The sequence below is a fragment of the Columba livia genome, chromosome 3 (genome assembly GCF_036013475.1).
Source record: "Columba livia isolate bColLiv1 breed racing homer chromosome 3, bColLiv1.pat.W.v2, whole genome shotgun sequence".
NCBI classification, from domain to species: domain Eukaryota; kingdom Metazoa; phylum Chordata; class Aves; order Columbiformes; family Columbidae; genus Columba; species Columba livia.
This window is the reverse complement of record NC_088604.1, coordinates 34,767,648-34,787,299: the sequence shown is the minus strand read 5'-3', so window position 1 is coordinate 34,787,299 and position 19,652 is coordinate 34,767,648. Positions and strand designations below refer to the sequence as shown.

At 37.0% G+C, this 19,652-nt stretch overlaps 1 protein-coding gene across 4 annotated transcripts in view; it reads left to right on the top strand.

Moving 5' to 3' along the window:
* The window catches only part of PHIP (pleckstrin homology domain interacting protein), a 122,024-nt gene that overhangs the window by 26,545 nt on the left and 75,827 nt on the right, over window positions 1-19,652 (top strand). For 3 of the 4 annotated variants that reach the window (XM_065056362.1, XM_065056361.1, XM_013368413.3), the window contains 6 exons: window positions 4,217-4,377; window positions 12,077-12,298; window positions 12,924-13,024; window positions 17,926-17,996; window positions 18,797-18,897; window positions 19,010-19,050. In XM_065056362.1, the coding sequence (XP_064912434.1) occupies window positions 4,217-4,377; window positions 12,077-12,298; window positions 12,924-13,024; window positions 17,926-17,996; window positions 18,797-18,897; window positions 19,010-19,050 (697 nt within the window). Of the gene's footprint in view, window positions 1-4,216; window positions 4,378-12,076; window positions 12,299-12,923; window positions 13,025-16,613; window positions 16,693-17,925; window positions 17,997-18,796; window positions 18,898-19,009; window positions 19,051-19,652 lie in introns of those variants that run through there. The other variant, XM_021293481.2, reaches the window with a different exon arrangement.

Genomic DNA, 19,652 nt, shown 5'->3' with positions numbered 1-19,652 from the left:
TAAAATACAAACTGAAAAAATATGTAGTGAAAGCAAGTGGGATTACATTGAAGTCAGGGAGCAATTTGGAAATGCTTGAGATTGTACAACTTTTATTTTTTTTACCTTCTGCCTTTCCAAATATCTCTTTTCCCACTCCCCTGAATTAGTAGGGGTTGGCAATTACTTTCATTGAGCAGATTAATATTATATGTAAAGTTTTAGATGTATATAGAATTTTTGTATTTTCAGAAATGCTCAGGTGAAGAGTCAGTATACATTTACCTTCATGAAAAGCCCAGAGACAAGTACTGACTTGATCAAATTGCCAGTTTAACCACTTTACTTGGTTGACAATCATCTGTAAGCCAGGAGGCTTCAAGTACTGCATTGAGTTTGGAGATCAAACAGAAAAATAGTAGGAAGGTAGAAGTCAATTGAAACTGCCTTTTGGATCTTGGACATATTTACAGAAGGGGAAAAAAAATCTTCAACAACCCAAAGCTGAGCGCTTGATACATTTGGCCTTACTAGCTTGGGGGGTGAAAGGAGGAGTCTAGCAGTCTCTTTTTTTTATTATTAACAACTCTGTATGTGTTGATATTCAGTAGAGGTGTGTCTGGCCTCCTAAGTTATGAAACTTAAATTGATATGGGTAAGAGTTTTAAGTGTAGTATGTTCTTCAGGTTTCTTCTGAATCTGGTTCTGTTTTTGTGTGAATGGAAGGGAAACAAAGGTCGATTCTGTTCTGCAGGATAGAACTTAAAATTAGTTAAACACAACTACAGAAAAGAAGAAAATGAAAGATAAGCCATAATGTTTTTGATGTGTACTTTTAAAAAATGTAACTTAGTACCAAATTAAATTTGGTTTATCACTGATTATTGGATAAGGCAGATTACTATCCCCTAAGTTTAAGACAGAAGGCTCTGGCCTTCTGTTCAGAAGAAATGTGTGGACAGACTGGTGCTAGTCTAGCAAAGGACCAGCAAGAGAATGAAGGGATTGAGGTATCTGTCATGCAAGGAGAAGCCAAGAGAGCTGGGATTGTTCAGCCTTGAGAAGAGAGAGCATGGGAGCAGCGGGGTTTGTTATCAGTGGTTGTAAATACCTCAATAGGAGGCTGTAGTGAAGATGGAGTCAGACTCTTATGGTGTCTCCTGACAGGATAGAGGCCATGGACAGAAACTGAACCAGAGGAACTTCAATGTAAACATTTAAAAACCCCACCTTTTGGGGCTGGTCAAAGCTCAGGCATATGTTGCTCAGAGAGGTTGCAAAGTGTCCATCATTCGAAACATTTAAAACCTGACTGGACACATCCCTGAGGACTTGATTTAGCTGACCCTGCTTGAGCAGGGGGCTTGGACTAGACGATCTCTAGAGGTTCCTTCCCACCTCAACCATTCTGTGGTTCTGTGATAGCAGGCCTTTTCAGTCTTCAAGGCTGATCATGTTGTGTGAAAATGAGCCCAGTTACCTAAAAACTAGAACACAATCCATTTTTTTTAGAACCGATAGCATCTTAAATCATAAAAATTGTTGCAAAGTGTTTTTTGTGTGTTCAAAACATCAATAAAATACATGTATTTCTCAGGCATTGGTTTCTATGGATCAGCTAGCTTCATTATTAAATATGAAGAATCCTGATTTTGAAACGAAAATATCATTTGGAAGTGGTGGATTGTCATCTGTATTGTGCAACAGCCACTCAGTAACATCTGTGCTTTTTCTTTTTTTTTTAAGCAGGATCTTATGTGTGAGTAGTAGACAGGCGTGTAAAGCTAACTAAATTTTAATTTCTTTGGTTGGCTGGGTGTTGGATGGGAGTTCTTTCTGTCTAGTGTCCCTTCCAGGAAGGTGCAGGCACTCTGTTCTGTTGTTTCCTTCTCTCTTCCTTCCAAGCCTTCTTTCTTCATGTTTGTTGACTTGCTGTAAGGCCCAGCCAGTGCTCTCTAACTCTTCCTTGGGTAAAGTCTCATCCTTCTTCCCTCATGTGTGGTTTCTGGCTCCTGCTGCAGCTACTTAACTGCTTATACCTTATCACTCTTCTTGTGATTAACACTTTCATTGGTACTCATTTTTGTGTGGCCAGGCAAAATTTAAGCGAAGACAGAAAACTGTTAGTATGGCTAAAAACAGAGAGATATTAGACTTGCTGTCACAAGGCTTTCTAAAACAACTGTTTTCCAAATGCAGTTAAAATGAAACTAAAATAGATTAGAGACCACAGAAGGCCTGACAAGTGTTGATGCTAGATATGGGTAACAATTGTTACAAAACCAAAGGCCTATAATTAGTACAAAGCTAAAAATAAATTCCTGCAGCCAAACAATGAAATTGATTTTTCTGGTGCAAGTGAAGGTGATAAAAGCTATCTACTGTGGTTTCATTTGAAGGCATTGCTAGAAATTTCCACAACTGTCTCCATTTTGCATTAAAAGCAAACAAAAGGTAACTTCTGAGCAGGTCGAGACTGTTGTGTATGCTCACTTTATTGTTACGATGAAGGCTTTCCTTTTTCTGGTTGTGTGTGTGTTATGTGTGTGTTTAGGGGGCTTTGGGGTGTGTGTGGTGTGGTGTTTTTTTTTGGTTTTTTTTTTTTTGTTTTTTTTTTTGTTTTTTTTTTTTTTTTTGTTTTTTTTTTTTTTTTCAACTGTAGGATTATTTGTCAGAAACCAGAACTAGCTTTGTCTTGTGACTGAACTAATCTTGGTTTCCTGCTGTTCTAAAGTAGACTGTTGGCAAGGAAAAGCTTTGTCATAAAGCAAATGTAACTGCATCTTCTTCTTGCATAAGGGGAGGGTAAAGATACAGTAGAACCTTAAGGCAGTTGTGGCACTAAAAGTGCCTGGCTCCCCAGCTAATGATCCTGCTCCTTCACAAAGCATCTTGAACTAGGAAAACTTCCTTGAATCCTTGGGCTATGTAAGCAGTTAAATGAAATCATTCAGCGCTGTTCTTATGGCCTGAGGCCAATGGGTTTGGCAATTGTCCATACCACTAAGTGCTTTTGCTCCTTATAGACTAGCTACAATCCAGTTTGCCTATTTAGTATAGTTTGACCTGTGCTGACTCATGAAATGGTGTGTACCTGGTCTGGGCTAAAACCCAGCGATATGAGAGTTTTGCAGCCATTTCACGGCTGATGCTGGGGAGGGAATGTGATTCCACACCCAGATCCGTGCCCTGGTCCTGCTGAGTTCACTAGCATAGACATAGCCTTGGTCATAAATAAGGAGTGCCTAACTAGGCTAATAATGGAAGTATCAACTACCTCTCTTGGCACAGATAGATCTCATTTTCCATGTGTATGTAGTGCTGTGGACGTTGTTGGGCATTTATTTTTGTCCTCTTCAGTTTTTCAGAAGCTGTAGATCTGAACATATTACCTGCTGCATCACAATTTTATGGAATGCAAAATGTATTGCTGTTGCCATTCTTCTGTCTGATGATGATATGGGGAACTGTTTGACTAATGTCTGTTTACTCTGCCTTATCTTTGCATGAGTAGTGGTTTAAAATTGGTAATGCTGAGCTTTATTTTCTTTACTGAAGTTCTTGACTGAAGACTTCCATTTCATTAAAACCAGGTAGATCCTGCTCCTGGACCTTCTTAGCTTTTAGACCCCAAAAAGATCCCAAATCCTTTGAACAAGGTTCTGTTAGTCAAAATCAGAATATTTATGTAAGGTTTTGGTTAAGTATGCATGTACATTTTTGGTTTCGTTTTTTTCTTTGTTTGTTTAGCTTTAGTGAGTAACAATATCCTTAAAAAAAAAATTGTTTTGCAAGTGATGGATAAATGTTTGGCTGTGTAGACCACAAAAAACTGGTTGCTGTGGAGAAGGTTTGAATGTTTGCTGATCTTCAGGTAATAGCACTGTGGAAGCTCTTAGGCTTGTTATATTTGAGGTAGTTTACTCCTCCATGGAAACGGACTCAGTCCTGAATTTCTCACACTAGGTATAAAGTGAAAAGTGTACATTTGGGCATTGAAAGTTGTATTGCATCTTTATGCTCTGCATTGCAGTTTGGTACTTTTTTGTACATTTGTATTGTAGGCTACTTTTGTGTATGTTTTTCCCTAACTATGACAAAATGAGACAATTACTGTAGAAAGCAGTTCATACAGCAAGCGGTCCAATGTTGAAATAAACTTGCCCTTCTGGAGAAGCATTTTAGTTTATGAACTTAATACAAATACTGTATCTTTTTTTCTTTCCCCATTTGGTAGTGGATACCCTGTTTTCAAGAAAGCTAAATGGAAAATACAGACTTGAACGCCTTGTTCCAACTGCAGTCTATCAACACATGAAGATGCACAAACGAATTTTAGGACACCTATCTTCTGTATACTGTGTCACTTTTGATCGGACTGGCAGACGGATATTTACTGTAAGTATAATTTTTTTTTTCGAGTACAGATAGTATGTCTGAATATACTGATGTTTTGTATCAAGAGCAGATAAATACTTTTCTCCTGTTACTGTCAAATATGCTTTTTAATAACCAAGCTGATTTGCATGTTAAAATAGTTTTGGCATACATTTCTTAAAGCTAGATGTGATGGTGATTGCTGATCTGTGTAGTTCAGTCAGAAAACACAGGTTATTTTCAGTAGAAAGGAATTACCTTATGTAGATTGTTTCTTCTGGACTTGTTTTTTCTAGCAAAAACATAAGCAAAAGAATGCACCACCACCACAGAATTTGATTGGGAAGTCAGAGAGGGCAATTAATATGTAATTAAAGATTATTTTGACTCTGTTCTGTAACTTTTGTTAGATTTAAAGCATGACTCTGAAGTTTAACAGTCTGATATACTTAGATTTGGTACAGCATGTTGTTGGAAACTAGAAAGCTGAAAATTCACATGATGTGTTCTAGCAAATGATGATTCATAAGAAATTGTCTTTATGACATCCTAGGGACTTTTTTTTTTGTACGATGTTCTTAGTATTTGTAACTGTTTTCTTTTTCACTGTTGCTTGTAAAAAAAAAAAATTATATATATATATATATACACACACATATATACATATACATATATATATAGGTAGGTTATCGGAAATCAGTACTGAAATTGCAAGTTTCCCAAGGAATGGGCATTGTAAAAACAGGTGTCAGTGTAATTTGGATTTCTTGGTAAGTAGTCAATTTTTGTAGGGCCAAACGTCTTGTAAACACACAGTTCGTGCCTGTCTGGGACACTTTGGCTGCATTTATTGCCTTCTCACAGATGATGGATGTAATTGATACTTTTGCGGATCCAGGACCTTGATTGTGTCCTCTTTAATCTCATGGCAGACAACTTGGACGATGCAGATGGAAGTACGGTTCAGTTCTACTTTATGTATTGCAGTCCTAACTTACATTTAAAACCACCTTGAAAGAATTTTGTATTTCACCCTTTTGCCCATGTAGAGGGATGTGGGCTTGCAGGAATGAGACACTTAGTGGTTTAAACGGACTTCTGTTTATTTGTTCACTTGTTATCTTCAGGCATAGCGGAGACTTTCTTAATATTTCTTTAGCTTTCATCAGCCAGCTAAATCCCTCACCGGTCATAGCCAGTAAATTCTTATCTCCTGGAGTTTATGCATGATTAACCTATCGGGAAAAGAGATCTTTGTTGTGGGTGTATTTTACATGTGACATGGCAGAATGGATTAGAGATTTTTATTTGTGCAAGTATAAAAATTGCCTATGCTCATCCTGTTCAACTCTAAATAAAAACTAATGTTCGTATTTCCTAGATGAACTGCATAAAACTCCTTGTTAAGGTCTTCTGATTTTTCATTTTCCTAAAACTTTCCCACATTCCTCAAATCTTTCCACTTCCAGGGATATTCTAAATTTCCTCTGAGTGCCTCTGCAAAGATCCTTCCTTGTTGCATGCCCTTGCCCTTTAAAAGTGATTAAGGACAGAGAATTCTCTTGACCGTAACAGCACTTTGTTTCCAAAAGCAAAGGAGAAGAACCTGAAATAAAATAGGGGGAGCAATATTGCTTCTGCCACCCCAGAGCTTTGCTGGCCATCCTTTGCTGACAGATACAGTGCGGTGTGCTGGTATGATTGCTTGAAAAAGGTCTCAGTTTAGATCATGTTTACTTCAATTTAGATTTAAATAGTGTCCACAGAAATGAATTGTGGCTGGTGAATTTTCATTTTGGAGGGCCTGGGGCAGAACTTCTTACATCAACGTTCTCAAGTAGATCCAGTGTTTTTTGTGTAGATGTGTAAGTGGTCATTGGCAAGCAGAAAGCCAAAGGGTTATATTTGACATTCCAGTGGAATCCAAGTTGCTGTAGCTGGCATGATGAACTGTCCTGTTGTAATTGTGTCTGTATAATGAAATGGTGCCAATTCTTTTCAATCCAGACCACTGCCATTTCTAAAAAAAAAAAAAAAAAGTGTAGTGAGTAGGAACAGGAGTTTATAATCAGAAGTAAGTCAAACTTCATTCCACATGTCTGTTGGCAGCATCTAAATTTGCATGTGTAAATAGGGAATATTTATTGTTCTACATTTTTACTCTACAACCTCCTGCATTCAGTGTGACATTAACTAGATAAGAGGTTGGTTTCGATTTGTTAATATGATATGATATAATATAATGTAATATGTTGTAGAAGATGCATCATAAGTGTTACCTTTTCCTCCTAACCTCTGAAGGACTGAAAGCCTCTAAATTCAAGTTCTGTTTATGCTCTGCTTTAAAAGGAAAAGACAGCGATCTCAGCACGTTTTTGAGGCATAGTCTTCTGGGAGATGTTATCTTTACTAGGAAGAATGTGCTCTTAGTTTGCCTACTTCATTTTCTATTATTTTATGGATTTCACAAGATTTCTGAAGATCAACCTCTTACTGTTTTTGTGTTGTTTTTTGTGTGTTTTTTTTTTTTTTCTGAATATATAAGAAATATTCTTAATATACAAACTGTTGTCTTGGTAATTTTTTAAAATAACTGCAATTAAGGCATTCTTTTTACTTACAAAGGTACAGCTAAAAGACGTATTAACCATCAGTGAAAAAAATGTAGTTATTTCTGAGATTGTGTATTCTGTATCTCTTGAAAAGCATGACTTGTAGAACCCAGGCAGGGTAAGAGGATCAGGCATTGTCTTTTCTGGTTCCTGCACTACTTATTATAACTTTCTGACTGCAAAGAAAGGTGGCTATCTCCTTTTCCCCCACCTTTATCATATTCTCTCCTCTGAGATTATTCTTTCTAGGGAATAATAAACAATGTTGTGTAAGATTTCCAACCCAAGATTAATTTATTTCTTGGCAGTTTCAATTCACCCACAAGTCTCTGTAATGGTAGGAAAGTGGACCAGTTTTACTTCATACCTTGGCAATGCTGTCATCAGTTCTCTCTTGGTGCTGAACTTGTTCTAGGATTCACTTTTGACAAATGATTCTTAATGGTCACATAATTCATAGCAGCTGTAGACATAAAGTTGGAAACATGAGCTTTGGATAAGCCAGTGCCCTTGCTAGTAGAGCTGCAACAGTATTATAAGAATTGGGAATGGTCCTATTCAGTTTAGGCAGAATCCTCTGAATTGAACTCTAATAACGTTATCTTGCCAAGATGCTGCAGAGTTTACAATTTCACCTTAGTATATTTTATTGCCTTTTTATTTTTTTTTTCTTATTTTCCTTTTTTCTTGTTGAGACTTGCTAGCAGTTATTTTTCTTGGCAGTGGAGGTGTACAACACATACCTGTGTGGCTATGCTATAGCCAGCTGGTAGGGATAAGGCTGTTTTTATGCTGATCTTCTCTGTGTGGTTTGCTGTTATTAAATAGACCTCTGAGGACTGTCCAGGTGGCATTAGGTCCCAGAACTACCTTTTCTTGGTGACCATTTTACATCTTTAATTTGTCTGTGTGCAGTTGCGTTCTGCAAGCAGCATTTTAGGGATCTCATAATGCAGTGTTTTGTTTATTGCATGTCTTATTCTTTGGTTTTTTTTTTTTTTTTTTTTTAATTCTTTCTGTGCTTTAAGCAATCTGTTAATCCAGTAAAATGACAGCAGACTGTAAGCTTACTGTGAAGGCAGTAGCTTATTCATAACATTGATCTGTACAATGCGAGAATTGCAGAAGCATGTTTTATGTATTATGGATAGTTCTGTAGACAGAGGTGGTGTATGTTTTGGGTATGTGGGTTTGTTTTATGTTTGTGTGTTTCTTTTTTATTTTTTATTTTTAATTCATTCAGCGCCAAGGAAAACAGGACCAGTGGTTTGAGATTTCTAGACTATGATGCAATAAATATTAATGGCCTGATTCTGTTCTCATGCATCTACTGCTTTGACAAGGCGATTAATCCACGTGTGAGTGATTTCCACCCCCTAAAGTGTTCTGGAAGTTTTAGTTTCTCTATTGCTTTCCTGTACTTTCAGATGTCTCTTGAGTGGTGAGGCTGCTATTTGTCAGCATCAGTTTTACACGCACACATGCTCACCCTTTGTCTCTTCCACTTCTTGGGGTTTTTGGTGGTTACTGCTCTTTCTAGAAGAATACACAAGATTCTTCACGCTCACATTGTAACAACAGAACAGAATGAGCTGGTACTATTTTTCAGATAATAATTGCATCAAGTAGATGTAGTGTTTGAAGTTTTTTGAAGCTTTAGATACGGAATCTAGAAACACAGGAACAGTTACGGCAACTTAATAATCGAGTAGCATGGGAAAAAACCAAATTGGAGTACTTTGTAAGAATGTTTGGATGTTTGTTTTAAAGAAGCAAAGAGATTAAAACTGAATATGCTTAGAGCTTTATAAGCAGATTTTAGAGAAAAAAGGGAAACCTTTTTTCTCTAAACTGCTCATAAAACTCTAAACAGCAAGTTGGCTTGTTCTGTTGTAAATCCATGTTAACTTGTTCCTTGGGATTGATTTGGAAGTGTGTGTTACTGAGCTTGTTTACCAACTTTTTCCTTTTTCCTTCTGCTTAGCTTCTCAGCAACTTAGTAGAAGCAAAAATATTGAGCTATAAGTGAAATTAGCCTGTGTGTATATGATTGTCAAAAACACTCTGTGACTGAGCTAATAATTTAAACTTCTCTTTTTTCAACAAATAACACTGTGTGTCTGTTTCAATGTATTCAATATAAATGCGATTTGGAGCCTTTTCAGAAGCATTCAACTACATTTAAATGCGGTTGAACAACTATAAGAGAGCTTTGAATCTTCTTTATTCTTGTATAAGTTCTGGGTAGGTGTCCATCTTGGAGGTCCCAAGTTATGCCTATTTATTAAAACCTATTCCTGAAGATGGTTTACTTTCTTTTTATGTAAGTATTTGAGCTGAGCTAAATACAGCAATAAAGACAGAATAAGATGCATAGTAGGTTCATTTATTGAGTCTTAGTTCAATGGATATGAATTAAAAAAAAAAGTCACTGATCTAAAAGGAAATGGCTATTTCTAGGGTTTGATACAGATTTTTGAGAGAATAAGAGAAGTAACGAGTTAGTCCTGAGCACTTGGTTTTCATATTAATGAAGTCTGACATGATGGGGCAGAGCACAGAGACTGCAAACACTTGTTACAGTTTGTGAGGATACATTCTGAAGAAACTCTGAGGTAATTCAGAAGGACTTCAGAGATTCACGGCAAGTAATTGGATTAGTGTATACTTAGGTTGCTGTGTTTTGGTTAAAATGACTGCTGAAGTCCTATCTTAGATGAAATTAAGAGAAGTTACAGAATTTGTGTTGTACTTGCTGCTAGACTGCTCTGATCTCTTTTAATGAAAATGCCCTAAGGATATTGGAAAAATTGAAGATTAATCCTCAGGAGACTTGTCACATTGTCCAAAGCTTTGTAAAATGATGGCTCTCAGTAAGGTGCTCTAGCACACTACGGAACTTGTGCTGTAGAAGCAAAGAGGTGGTTTGATCATTATGCAGTTTTGTCTATGGGGTACTGTTTTCTTTGGATCCTGTTACAACTGTGTTGACAGAGTAACTTCCCATTAAAATAACTGTATCAAGGGCTTTGGTGATTCTAACTTGTGGAGGTGCTGAAAGCCTGCAGGGGACAGGAATCTTTTTGGTATGGATACAGAGAGATGTGAAAAGGAAGAGAATATGAGGCAAATATAGGGCAAAAACATCTTTCTTAACAGGGTAACCAACATGGTGAGTAGAGTGTTAGAGCAGGAAAGATGTGGGACACAACAAACCCCAATCATGTGAGGAAGTAGTAGACCAGGTGGGTAAGTGAAGAAGGTGCGGTGTTGTAGACACGAGAAACCATGAAAACAACAAAAGGAGCTGGAGGGTGCCCATCCCAAGTGTACGCACACAGGTGAAGAAGTGCATTATGGGGAAGGCTTTCACACTTTGAGAAATCAGCCTGACTAGGTGCCTGTACAGTAATGCATGCGCTCTGGAGAAAAGCCAGAGGAATAGGGATTCTGTGTGTAGTTGCAGGGCTATGATCTCATTGGGACCCAACAGGTGGGGTGGTGTGGGATAGCTCACAGGGCTGGGGTGCTGCCCTGGATGGATACAGGGTCTTCAGGAGGGGCAGGCCAGGATGGCAAGAGCTGGGAAGAACTGCAGGTATGCTGTTCTCCTCCTTCTCCCAGATAGTAGTTTTGAATCTGAACTAGTGTATTGAGTAAAATTTAGCTACCTTTTTCAGGTAGAGAACTGAGGAGTTTTTAGGTACTAACAACATAAAGAAGTTCAGGAAACAAGGGGAAATAAGTTGTCTGTTCATCAGCATTAACATATGTAAACAGGCTCATATTTATTTTAAAAAGAAAAAAAAAAAAACAAAGAAGCTTTCCAAATCCTTTAATGCATTCCACTAACTGCAGCATGTATCTGGGTTCCTGCTGCAAGTGTTTCGTGGAGCGTTTGCCTAGCTGTCTGGTGGGACAGCTCTGTTTCACACACAGTGGCTGTGTTGGTGAGAACTTCCCAAGCTGGGTATTGGTGTCCTGGGACAGGGCTGCCCAGAACGGTAGCTAAATTAAACCATGGCACTGTGGGACTTCTATAGTTACGTGAATATAGACCAAAGAGTGTACTAAATAAGGAAAATATGTCATTTACCTGTTTACAAAAGCTGTAATGTTGACAATAGGGTCATAGCCTCTAAATATTTTTAGACTTTATTGTTAGGTGCTTACATTCACTGAAGGCTTACCAGTCTTTTAAGAATCTGGCTGTTGGTCCCTGTGCTTTGGATACCTTTTTTATAAAAGGTGGATGATAGTATTGCCCCGCATTCTGACTTTTTAAAGAATAAATACTAGATAAACTTGTGCAGAGGCACTGTAAGTAAATGGAAGAGGAAAAACCCAGGTGAAATTTTATAATGATAGTGTCACATTGTAATGTGCTGTGGCTCCTGTGAGTGTCCGGTAGCAGGTTGGTGCTCCAGATGTTAAAACCCAGCACTGAGCTTTGTATCGCTTCTGAACCTAAGCAAATGAATGGAGTGTTTATAGCAGATCTTCTCTGTCAGTGTCTCCATGCAGTGTTCAAATGTCGTGTTCAGGGAGGTGCAAAGACTTTGAGACTTTTAGGGGAGGTGCAGAAATGTGATGAAAAATGAAGGGCTGAGTTCTGAAATTTTTGCTAGGGCTGTGAATTTGTTGCACACAGGCAAGCAGCTGTTACAGTGTTACTAACAATGCTGGTAGGGCATGAAGATCAAACTAGGAAGATAAGGAACATAAGTGGGTATAATTCTACATGCCAAACACAGTACCAGTTCATAATTCATTTTCATGTTTAACGTAAATTTTCATTTTAATGTATTGCAACAGCTTCTTCAGTTTGTGCTGGCGTTTTGGAAAAAGTGTCTTACTGAAGAGCATAAATCCAACTTGCTGTAGGGTTTGTGATCATTATTATAAATGCGTCATGCTTTGTATATACTGTCGAGAGTTAGCATAATCTCATGTTGTGTTTTGAATGTAGTGTGAAAAACTTAAAAGCATGGAAAGGGAACATTTATCTATGTGTGCCAGTGGTTCTGTTTTTCATTTCATTGTGATACTTAACTGTAACATCAAAACAGCTAATGGTATGGTTGAAATTATTTCTACCTTATTTCTAGGGATCAGATGATTGCCTTGTAAAAATCTGGGCAACAGATGATGGAAGGTTGTTGGCAACCCTGAGAGGACATGCAGCTGAAATATCTGATATGGCAGTGAACTATGAAAACACCATGATAGCCGCTGGAAGCTGTGATAAAATGATCAGAGTTTGGTGCCTTCGAACTTGTGCACCCTTAGCAGTTCTGCAGGGCCACAGTGCATCTATAACATCATTGCAGGTAGGTTTTTGCTTTGTGAACTCACCTGAGCAATAAAAAAAATGCCTATTTGACTGAAAAAGGAACCACCTGAGAATGTTCTGTGTAATAAAAATGCTTGCCTGGCAACTTAAGCCAGTGAAGCAAGAAGGAATTTTCACGGTGCGCATTGTGAAATAACATGTGTTTATTGTCAAAATGCCTGACCCTTGAAAATGCCAGACATAATCCCTGCTAAATAAAATTGCATGATGCATGTGGGCAGTTCTGTTTTGAAGTGTCAGTCCTTTGTAGGCTGTACTTCTGAGCTCAGGTACATCGAGTAAGAACTGCAGTCAGTGCTGAATGCTTTGGCTGTTTTCTGATGGCAGTTACGTGCTGTTGCACAACTTGGGTTGTGGGGAGGGAGAACCCAGAGTGCTTTGGCAAGGAACCCAGAAGGGTTGTTCTGAGGGAAGAGTGACACTGAGCAGTATCATGTTATTTTGGTGTTCATTGCAATTTATTTTTCTAAAGTATGGTTTGATACTTGATTTTTTTTGTTTGTTTGTTTTCTTTGGGAGAAGTCAATGACTTGAGGAACTTCTTGACGTAGCTGGAACAGATTAACAGGAGACCTTTTCTTTTTCTTCCCTCACACCTCCAGTTCTCTCCACTGTGCAGTGGCTCAAAGAGATATTTGTCTTCAACCGGGGCAGATGGAACAATATGCTTTTGGCTGTGGGATGCTGGCACCCTTAAAATAAAGTTAGTTGCTATTTTATTTGTTGCTATCTCTTTATTTGTAATTAAGAGTTATGTACAAATGTTGGAGAAAAATTTGACTAAAAAAAACTTGTCACTGGCTGATTCACTATGTGATTGTTGGATGTGATTTATTTCTGATGTAGCTATAGCTTGCTTGCTTATCTTTTAAGGACTAAATTGATAATATAGCATTTTGTGGAGTGAAGCAAATAACTCTATACCCCGTTTTGCTATATCTCTAACATTTATTTTAAAAGTCTAATGATTTTTTGTAATATGATGTCAAAGTTGGTGCTTTCTTGGTTCTCATCTCTTAATCCCAAATAAAATGAAAATTATGTCGATAAAATGATTGCAATTTAAACTTGAAAATCGAGGGATTTTTAGGAGACAGTAATGCTCTAATACAAATTAGGTTAGGGTAGTTTTGATGTTTGTTCTTTTCTTATCTATATTGCCTTTTTCATAGTAGCTTTTTACTGTAGCATGGCAGGAGGCAGAATTCTTGGGCAGCTGTTGATTTATGGCTGAAGTTGAGCCTGATGTTTCTACCTTCAAGGTATAAGATAAAAATGTTGTCAGGACCCTCAAATAGAGATACTTTTAAAAATTAACTTGTTTAATGGCTTTCAAATGCTTTTTGCTCCCTCTTTTCCTTTATCACAAAACATCTGTAGCTTACAATGGGAAATAGTTGTTTTAGTAATCATTAGTGATTTAGCTTTGGGGATGGGATATGTTCTTACAGGAATATTCTTGTAGCAGGCAGGTTCCGTTTTCTTACGGTTTTGGTAATCGCTGTTAGAATCTCTTTCTTGCACTGTGCCAAGATTATGCAGGGCTTGTAGGTACGTTTGACTAGATATTCCTCTAGTTATCTGGACCTTCACTATTTTGATGCTTTCTGAGTGTTTTGGCTGTTTTCAGTACTGCAGATGAAGGTGCTTCTCAGGCTGTTAGTCCTCTGCTGCTCATGCATGCTGTAATCAAAGAAAGACTCTTCTTACCGAAGAGAGGAGGAGATGGCTTACATGCTTGTTTTTAATGTCTGAAGGAGAGGACTTGCTACCACATTATTTTTCTTGAGGTCTCTGAAGTCTGAGCTCTTGCTGGCAAGATGAAATCTACCTGATTTGTAAACCTTTTGAGCCCACATGCTTCCCTCTCTCTCTCTCTTTTTTTCCTTTCTTTTTTCTTCTTTTCCTAAGTAAAGTTTGAGTCTGGGATTGAATTTTGAAACAAATTCTGTCATTTGATAATAGTGGAATCCATGAGAGTTAAGTGGGTTGTCCTATATATGAGCTTGGAGATGAATGTTTAGAAATCATGGATGTTTGGATGAATCATGGTGTTGGATGGGATTTGTCTTGAGGTGAAGCCTAAGGACTGAGAAAGGTGGCATCGGTTATGGTAGGCGATTCTCAACTAATTCCTTTCTATGGTGATAGGTAAACAGTAGAATAAAAATTTTCAGTGAGGTGCACTCAGCAAATATTAAAGGAATAAAAGTTTTTTGAGTAATGACTTCATGTGTAAGTAGTTGCAGCAGATGTGATCAGACAGCGGCACTGAGAAAACAGATTAGTTCCTTAGCTCATGCAGCACAACAAGGAAGTGGTCTGGTAACCCGAGTCATACACGTGATTCATGTTGCATGACAGAGTGCGGAGTATATTTTGAGGCTGGAATTCGTACCATCTTTACCTTCTGTTCTGGAAGTATTTTGTAAGTTGTGTTTGAGAAGACAGCAGAACTGGTTGAGCTGTGTTTCTTCAGTCTGGAAAAAAATGAATGCATGTCGATGAGACATGTACAGTCATGAGTGTCTGGAGGAGGGCATATAATGTGTAATTGCTTGTTGGCCCTTATTGTACTAGAGAGTTCAAAATGAAGGTAGCCAATTCCAAATTGGAGAGAGATGTTTCTTTACAAAACATGCAGTTAAGTTATGAAACTCCTTGCCACAGGGTTTTATGCGTTATATGAAGATATTAAAGGGCATCACTGTGGGATTTTTCTGCTCTTACACATCCAGTTTTGCCTAATTCGGAGGCAGGATGCTCATCTTAGATTTTTGTTTGGACTTAGTAGAGCTGTTATATGTTTAAGTAATTAATGCTTTTTTGATCCAAACTGAAGCTTGATAAAAATATTATAAAGTTTAAATAAGAAACAGATACATATTTTAGGACTGGAACCTAACCGTGTCATTTAAAATATCAAAATAGTTGGACACCTAGAAAAGTCTTAATGTAACTTTCCTGAATTGAACAGTATACTGATTCAGGGGAATTTGTTAGTCACAGGAGATTTTACTTAATGTGCTAATTGTAAGCATCTCGAACTGTGATTGTCATTGCATGGGGTGATTGCACTTCCTTAGACCTTTAGATCTGGATCTGCTTCCAGAACTGCAGAAACATGGCAAGTTCCCTCTACATCGGTTCAGTAATGTGCCAGGGGAAAATGAGTGCCAGCAATATAAAAGCATCACAGGAAGGAAAGATTAATGTTAATGTTTTTCATAAGTCCCTTTGTGAGGTTATTTTTTAAAACATGATGTATAGGCCATCTGGAAGAGAGAATAACTGGTGGGGTGGGAAGTATGTCCTTGTATCGCTGTAGCAAAAAATACAGGCTTGCTTCTGATCAGTATCTCTGAAAAGGAGGAAAGCTGGCAGAGAAAATCAGATCCTTACCACAGTTATTCAGGCTCTGAGCTTGCTGCCCTCTATCTGGGTTCCAGCACCACTCCCATCCCAGGAAAGAGAAATGGGAGCTTTCAAGCAAGACCAAAAGACCAGGCCCTTCTCATATATGCCTGAAAGCAGTAATATTCCAGGTAGATTAATTTGGTTTCCAAATAGAAGAACAGTAAGGTTGGTTGTTGGTGCAGGTAAGGAAGTCAATGAACGTGGCCCAAACAAGATGGGAAATCAAATAAAAATTTAGGCAATCACGACTTTTCCCGATATTTACTTTCCCTGTTGCTATTCTGAATGACGGTATAAAGCACAAGAGTCAGATCCTGTATCAGTTGACAGTAGGTATAAGAGAGAAAAAATCAGCCTTGGGTCATCAGAAATTGAAGAATAATCTGTCTCAAATTTAAGGGAGAGTTATTACATCTAGTCAGTGCATCCAAGTTACATTAGTTGCACTGCAAAATATTTGCATATGTATCTCTGAAAGAGATGCTGAAGTTTTCTTGTTATTCTTTTGCCACCTGTTTGGATCACAAGTTTCCAGTGTTAGTCTGTTATTGGTAGACCATATGAACAAGGCAGCAGAACCGTCTCACAGTTTTGGGTAGAGTAGCTTAGAATGTTGCTTTGCTTCTTTTCTATTTTTTTCCCCTCATAATTTTAAAAAGAGGGAAAAAACTTAAGAAAAACACATGCTGATGATTTTGATGTTCCTGTTTTGGACAAGGTGTTGATTCTTAATTGTCATCAGTGTGGTTTTCTTAAGCAGAAGGCGCTTAATCTGAAAAAAATAACAGACATTAGAGAGTCATAAGTTGGAGAATTTAATTTGGTTATTCAAACTAGAATGTAAGTGCATACTTGCTCTATTTTGCAGTTGTCCTATCTCCAAAGGCAGAGTTCACAAACCACAGTGGAAGAAAAGAGCAGCCTATTTATCTATTTACACTTGCTCCAAATTATGTAAGCTGCATATTGAATCATCTGATAGTTCTTTTACGTTAGTATCTCAGTTAAAAAGGGTTTCAACTGTTCTGTAGAGTGGATCTTTGTCTTGTTTAGTGTAACTTCTTGTGAAGTTTCCTTGTTAGGAGTCTGCAGGGAGTTACCTTAAAAAACTCCTACAGGAAGGTTCACAGAAGCAGCCTACACTGAATGGACAGTTTGTAGAAAGATTTCTTAAGTGGTGTTCTTGGTTTTTATTACTTTGTTTTGTGTGTAGGCACCCCCTGAAGTTTAAGGCTTATTACTTTATTTGAGATAGCAATAGCTGATTAGCGGAGAAAGGTCTCATGCATCAGCATTCAGCTGAAATGAATTATATGGACCATTTTGCTTTAAAAAAAATGATAAATTATGAATATTCATTCTTTTATGTAAAGACAAATCTTTAGTGATGACACTTGTGGGTGTAACACTGCTGTTCTCTAGTAAGCTTATTCTTTGAAGACTGCAGATGGCATACTATGCAAGACCACCTACTGATTTGAGGTTGCTGCAGTGCATGAGCAGAATTGAAGTAATGACTGAAGAACCAGATCTGATTTTTTTTGTTTCGTTTTTATACACTGTTAAAGTGTATAAAATCCATTGAAGCTTTAGTTGTGCTTGCACATCAGGTTTTGAAAAGCCAAAAATGACGCACAGGCCATTAAGGAAAATTCCTTACAAATTTCTAACCACTAGCCTGACATTCTTTGGGTGCTATTTGAAACTAGCCCACAAATAATATGTCTTCTAATACCGTGAAACTCTGCATTTATTTAAATTTGTTTTCTATGAAGAGCACCAGGCCTTGTTTCTCTGTTGTGAAAGCTGCAGTGTGCTGCAGGACAAACCAGAGTTGCAGTTCACTCAGTGGTTTAAAACTGAACATCCTGGGCAGCTGGCTGTAGTGTCTTCTGTTCTGCTTTGCTGATGGCTTAAGAAGAATGTTTTGTATAGCAATATTAGAGGAGAGAGGGGAATGGGATTGAAGTTGTGATACAACTCGCCTTGATACATGGATTACTTAGTCCATCTCAATGTCTTAGTTTCCTAAAGATCCAATCATGAAGCATAGTCACATGAAATTGTTTATAGTTGGGCAGCCATCTGTTCCTTCATATTTAATTTTGTCCTTCTGTGATTTATTTCTAAGATACTTATTTTTTGAAGCTCTATCAGGAAATCATTTAACTGTTTCTTTGTTTGTAGTCCAAGGCCAACAAAGTTTACAGAACGCCCTCGGCCTGGAGTCCAAATGATCTGTTCTTCTTTTAGTGCTGGTAAAATACTTTTTTGTTCTTTTCCTTTTTCTTTTTTGTATCAATATAAGAAGTCATTTGAAGAGTTAAAATAAAGTGTAATATAATTACTGCAGCATATTGCTTTAATAAGGTGGAATTGAGTTACAGTAGCTATGAAAAAACCCCAAATATTTAAAATAGAAATTCAGAATATATGCATTAGTTCTTGGTGATATGGAAATTCTTTAAACCAGTTAAATATAAAATGTTGAAAGTAACTCTCTTGTGACTACAAGTCTTTTAAAACACAATGTATACATTTTTCTCAGAGTGATTGTGAGAGTCAGCTTTATTTGAGATGGAATTTGGGACAAGAAGGTGTTGATTACTGGGTTCTCATGGTCTGTATATGATTAATTCTAGAGCTAGCAGTTGAAGAATGCAACATAAATAATTGGATAAAATATCAAAATGATGGAATCTTACTTTCAGAAAGTGTACTAGAGCTTTAATTCCATTCAATTTTTTGTTAAAATTGAGGCTTCTAAGGGCTTAGTTGAAGCAAATAGCTGTACTTAGCTGATCTTTCAGATCTATCTGCAGATGCATATTTCTCTGACAGCCAAAGTGAGGTAATTCAACTCCAGTTAAACTTTTGAGTTTCTAAATTTTTTTATTTTTTTTTTAAACTTAAAGGTCAGTTACAGGCGTATTTGAAATGGGATTCAGCTATAAATTTAAAGTAATTAATTTAAGTGTTGATGTTACAGCTATTTGAAAATACTGAAATACTATTAAAATGCTGTTTTTTCTTAAGACTTATCTGTTTGTTTTCTCAGGTGGAATGTTTTTGGCCACTGGGAGTACAGATCACATCATTAGGGTTTATTTCTTTGGATCAGGTCAGCCAGAGAAGATATCAGAGTTGGAGTTTCATACTGTAAATATTTCTTTAAAATTACATATGTATTTGGTTAAAATAATAATTTGAATAAATCTGGATAATTTGGAATAATAATTGATTTTTTCTTTTGTTACTCTTTTTTATATAGGACAAAGTTGACAGCATTCAGTTTTCTAATAGCAGTAGCAGGTAAGTGCACTTTTTATTCAGAGCTGGTTTTTTTGACCTTCTGGACATTTGTAAATACCAGTTTCTGGATGTAGTTATTCAAAATGCTTTCTCTTTTCAGGTTCATGTAGTAAAACCATCTGTAACTATTGGATTCTCACTTCTGGTTTAATAATATTACTTCAGTTTTACAGTTTTTTTTTCATTGTAATGAACAAAGTATTTTGAATTTGTCAAAATTAAGGAGTATAAAAATACTTGAAATTTCTTCTTAAGAAAAGTATATATATACTCATATAAAATACATGCGTTTTTAGATATATTTAAATATTTAAACCTTATTTCAGTTAAGTGACTTCTGGATGCGGGAAAGCTATCAAACTAGATCTAGCAGTATCTTGTTTAGCTAGCCTAATGTTTTTTAATGTTTCACTTTCAGTTCTAGGTGTTGGATATGAAGGATGCTAAAGAAAACAGTTCAGTTAGTTATGAAGTTTCTGACACTTCATTTAATTGATGTTCTAATGTATACTTTTATTGTGATATAAATAGTTGTAAACCAAGTTCCATTTTGCTCCTTCCACCTCTTTTTCCTCCTTCTACCCCTACACCCAAAAAGGGGG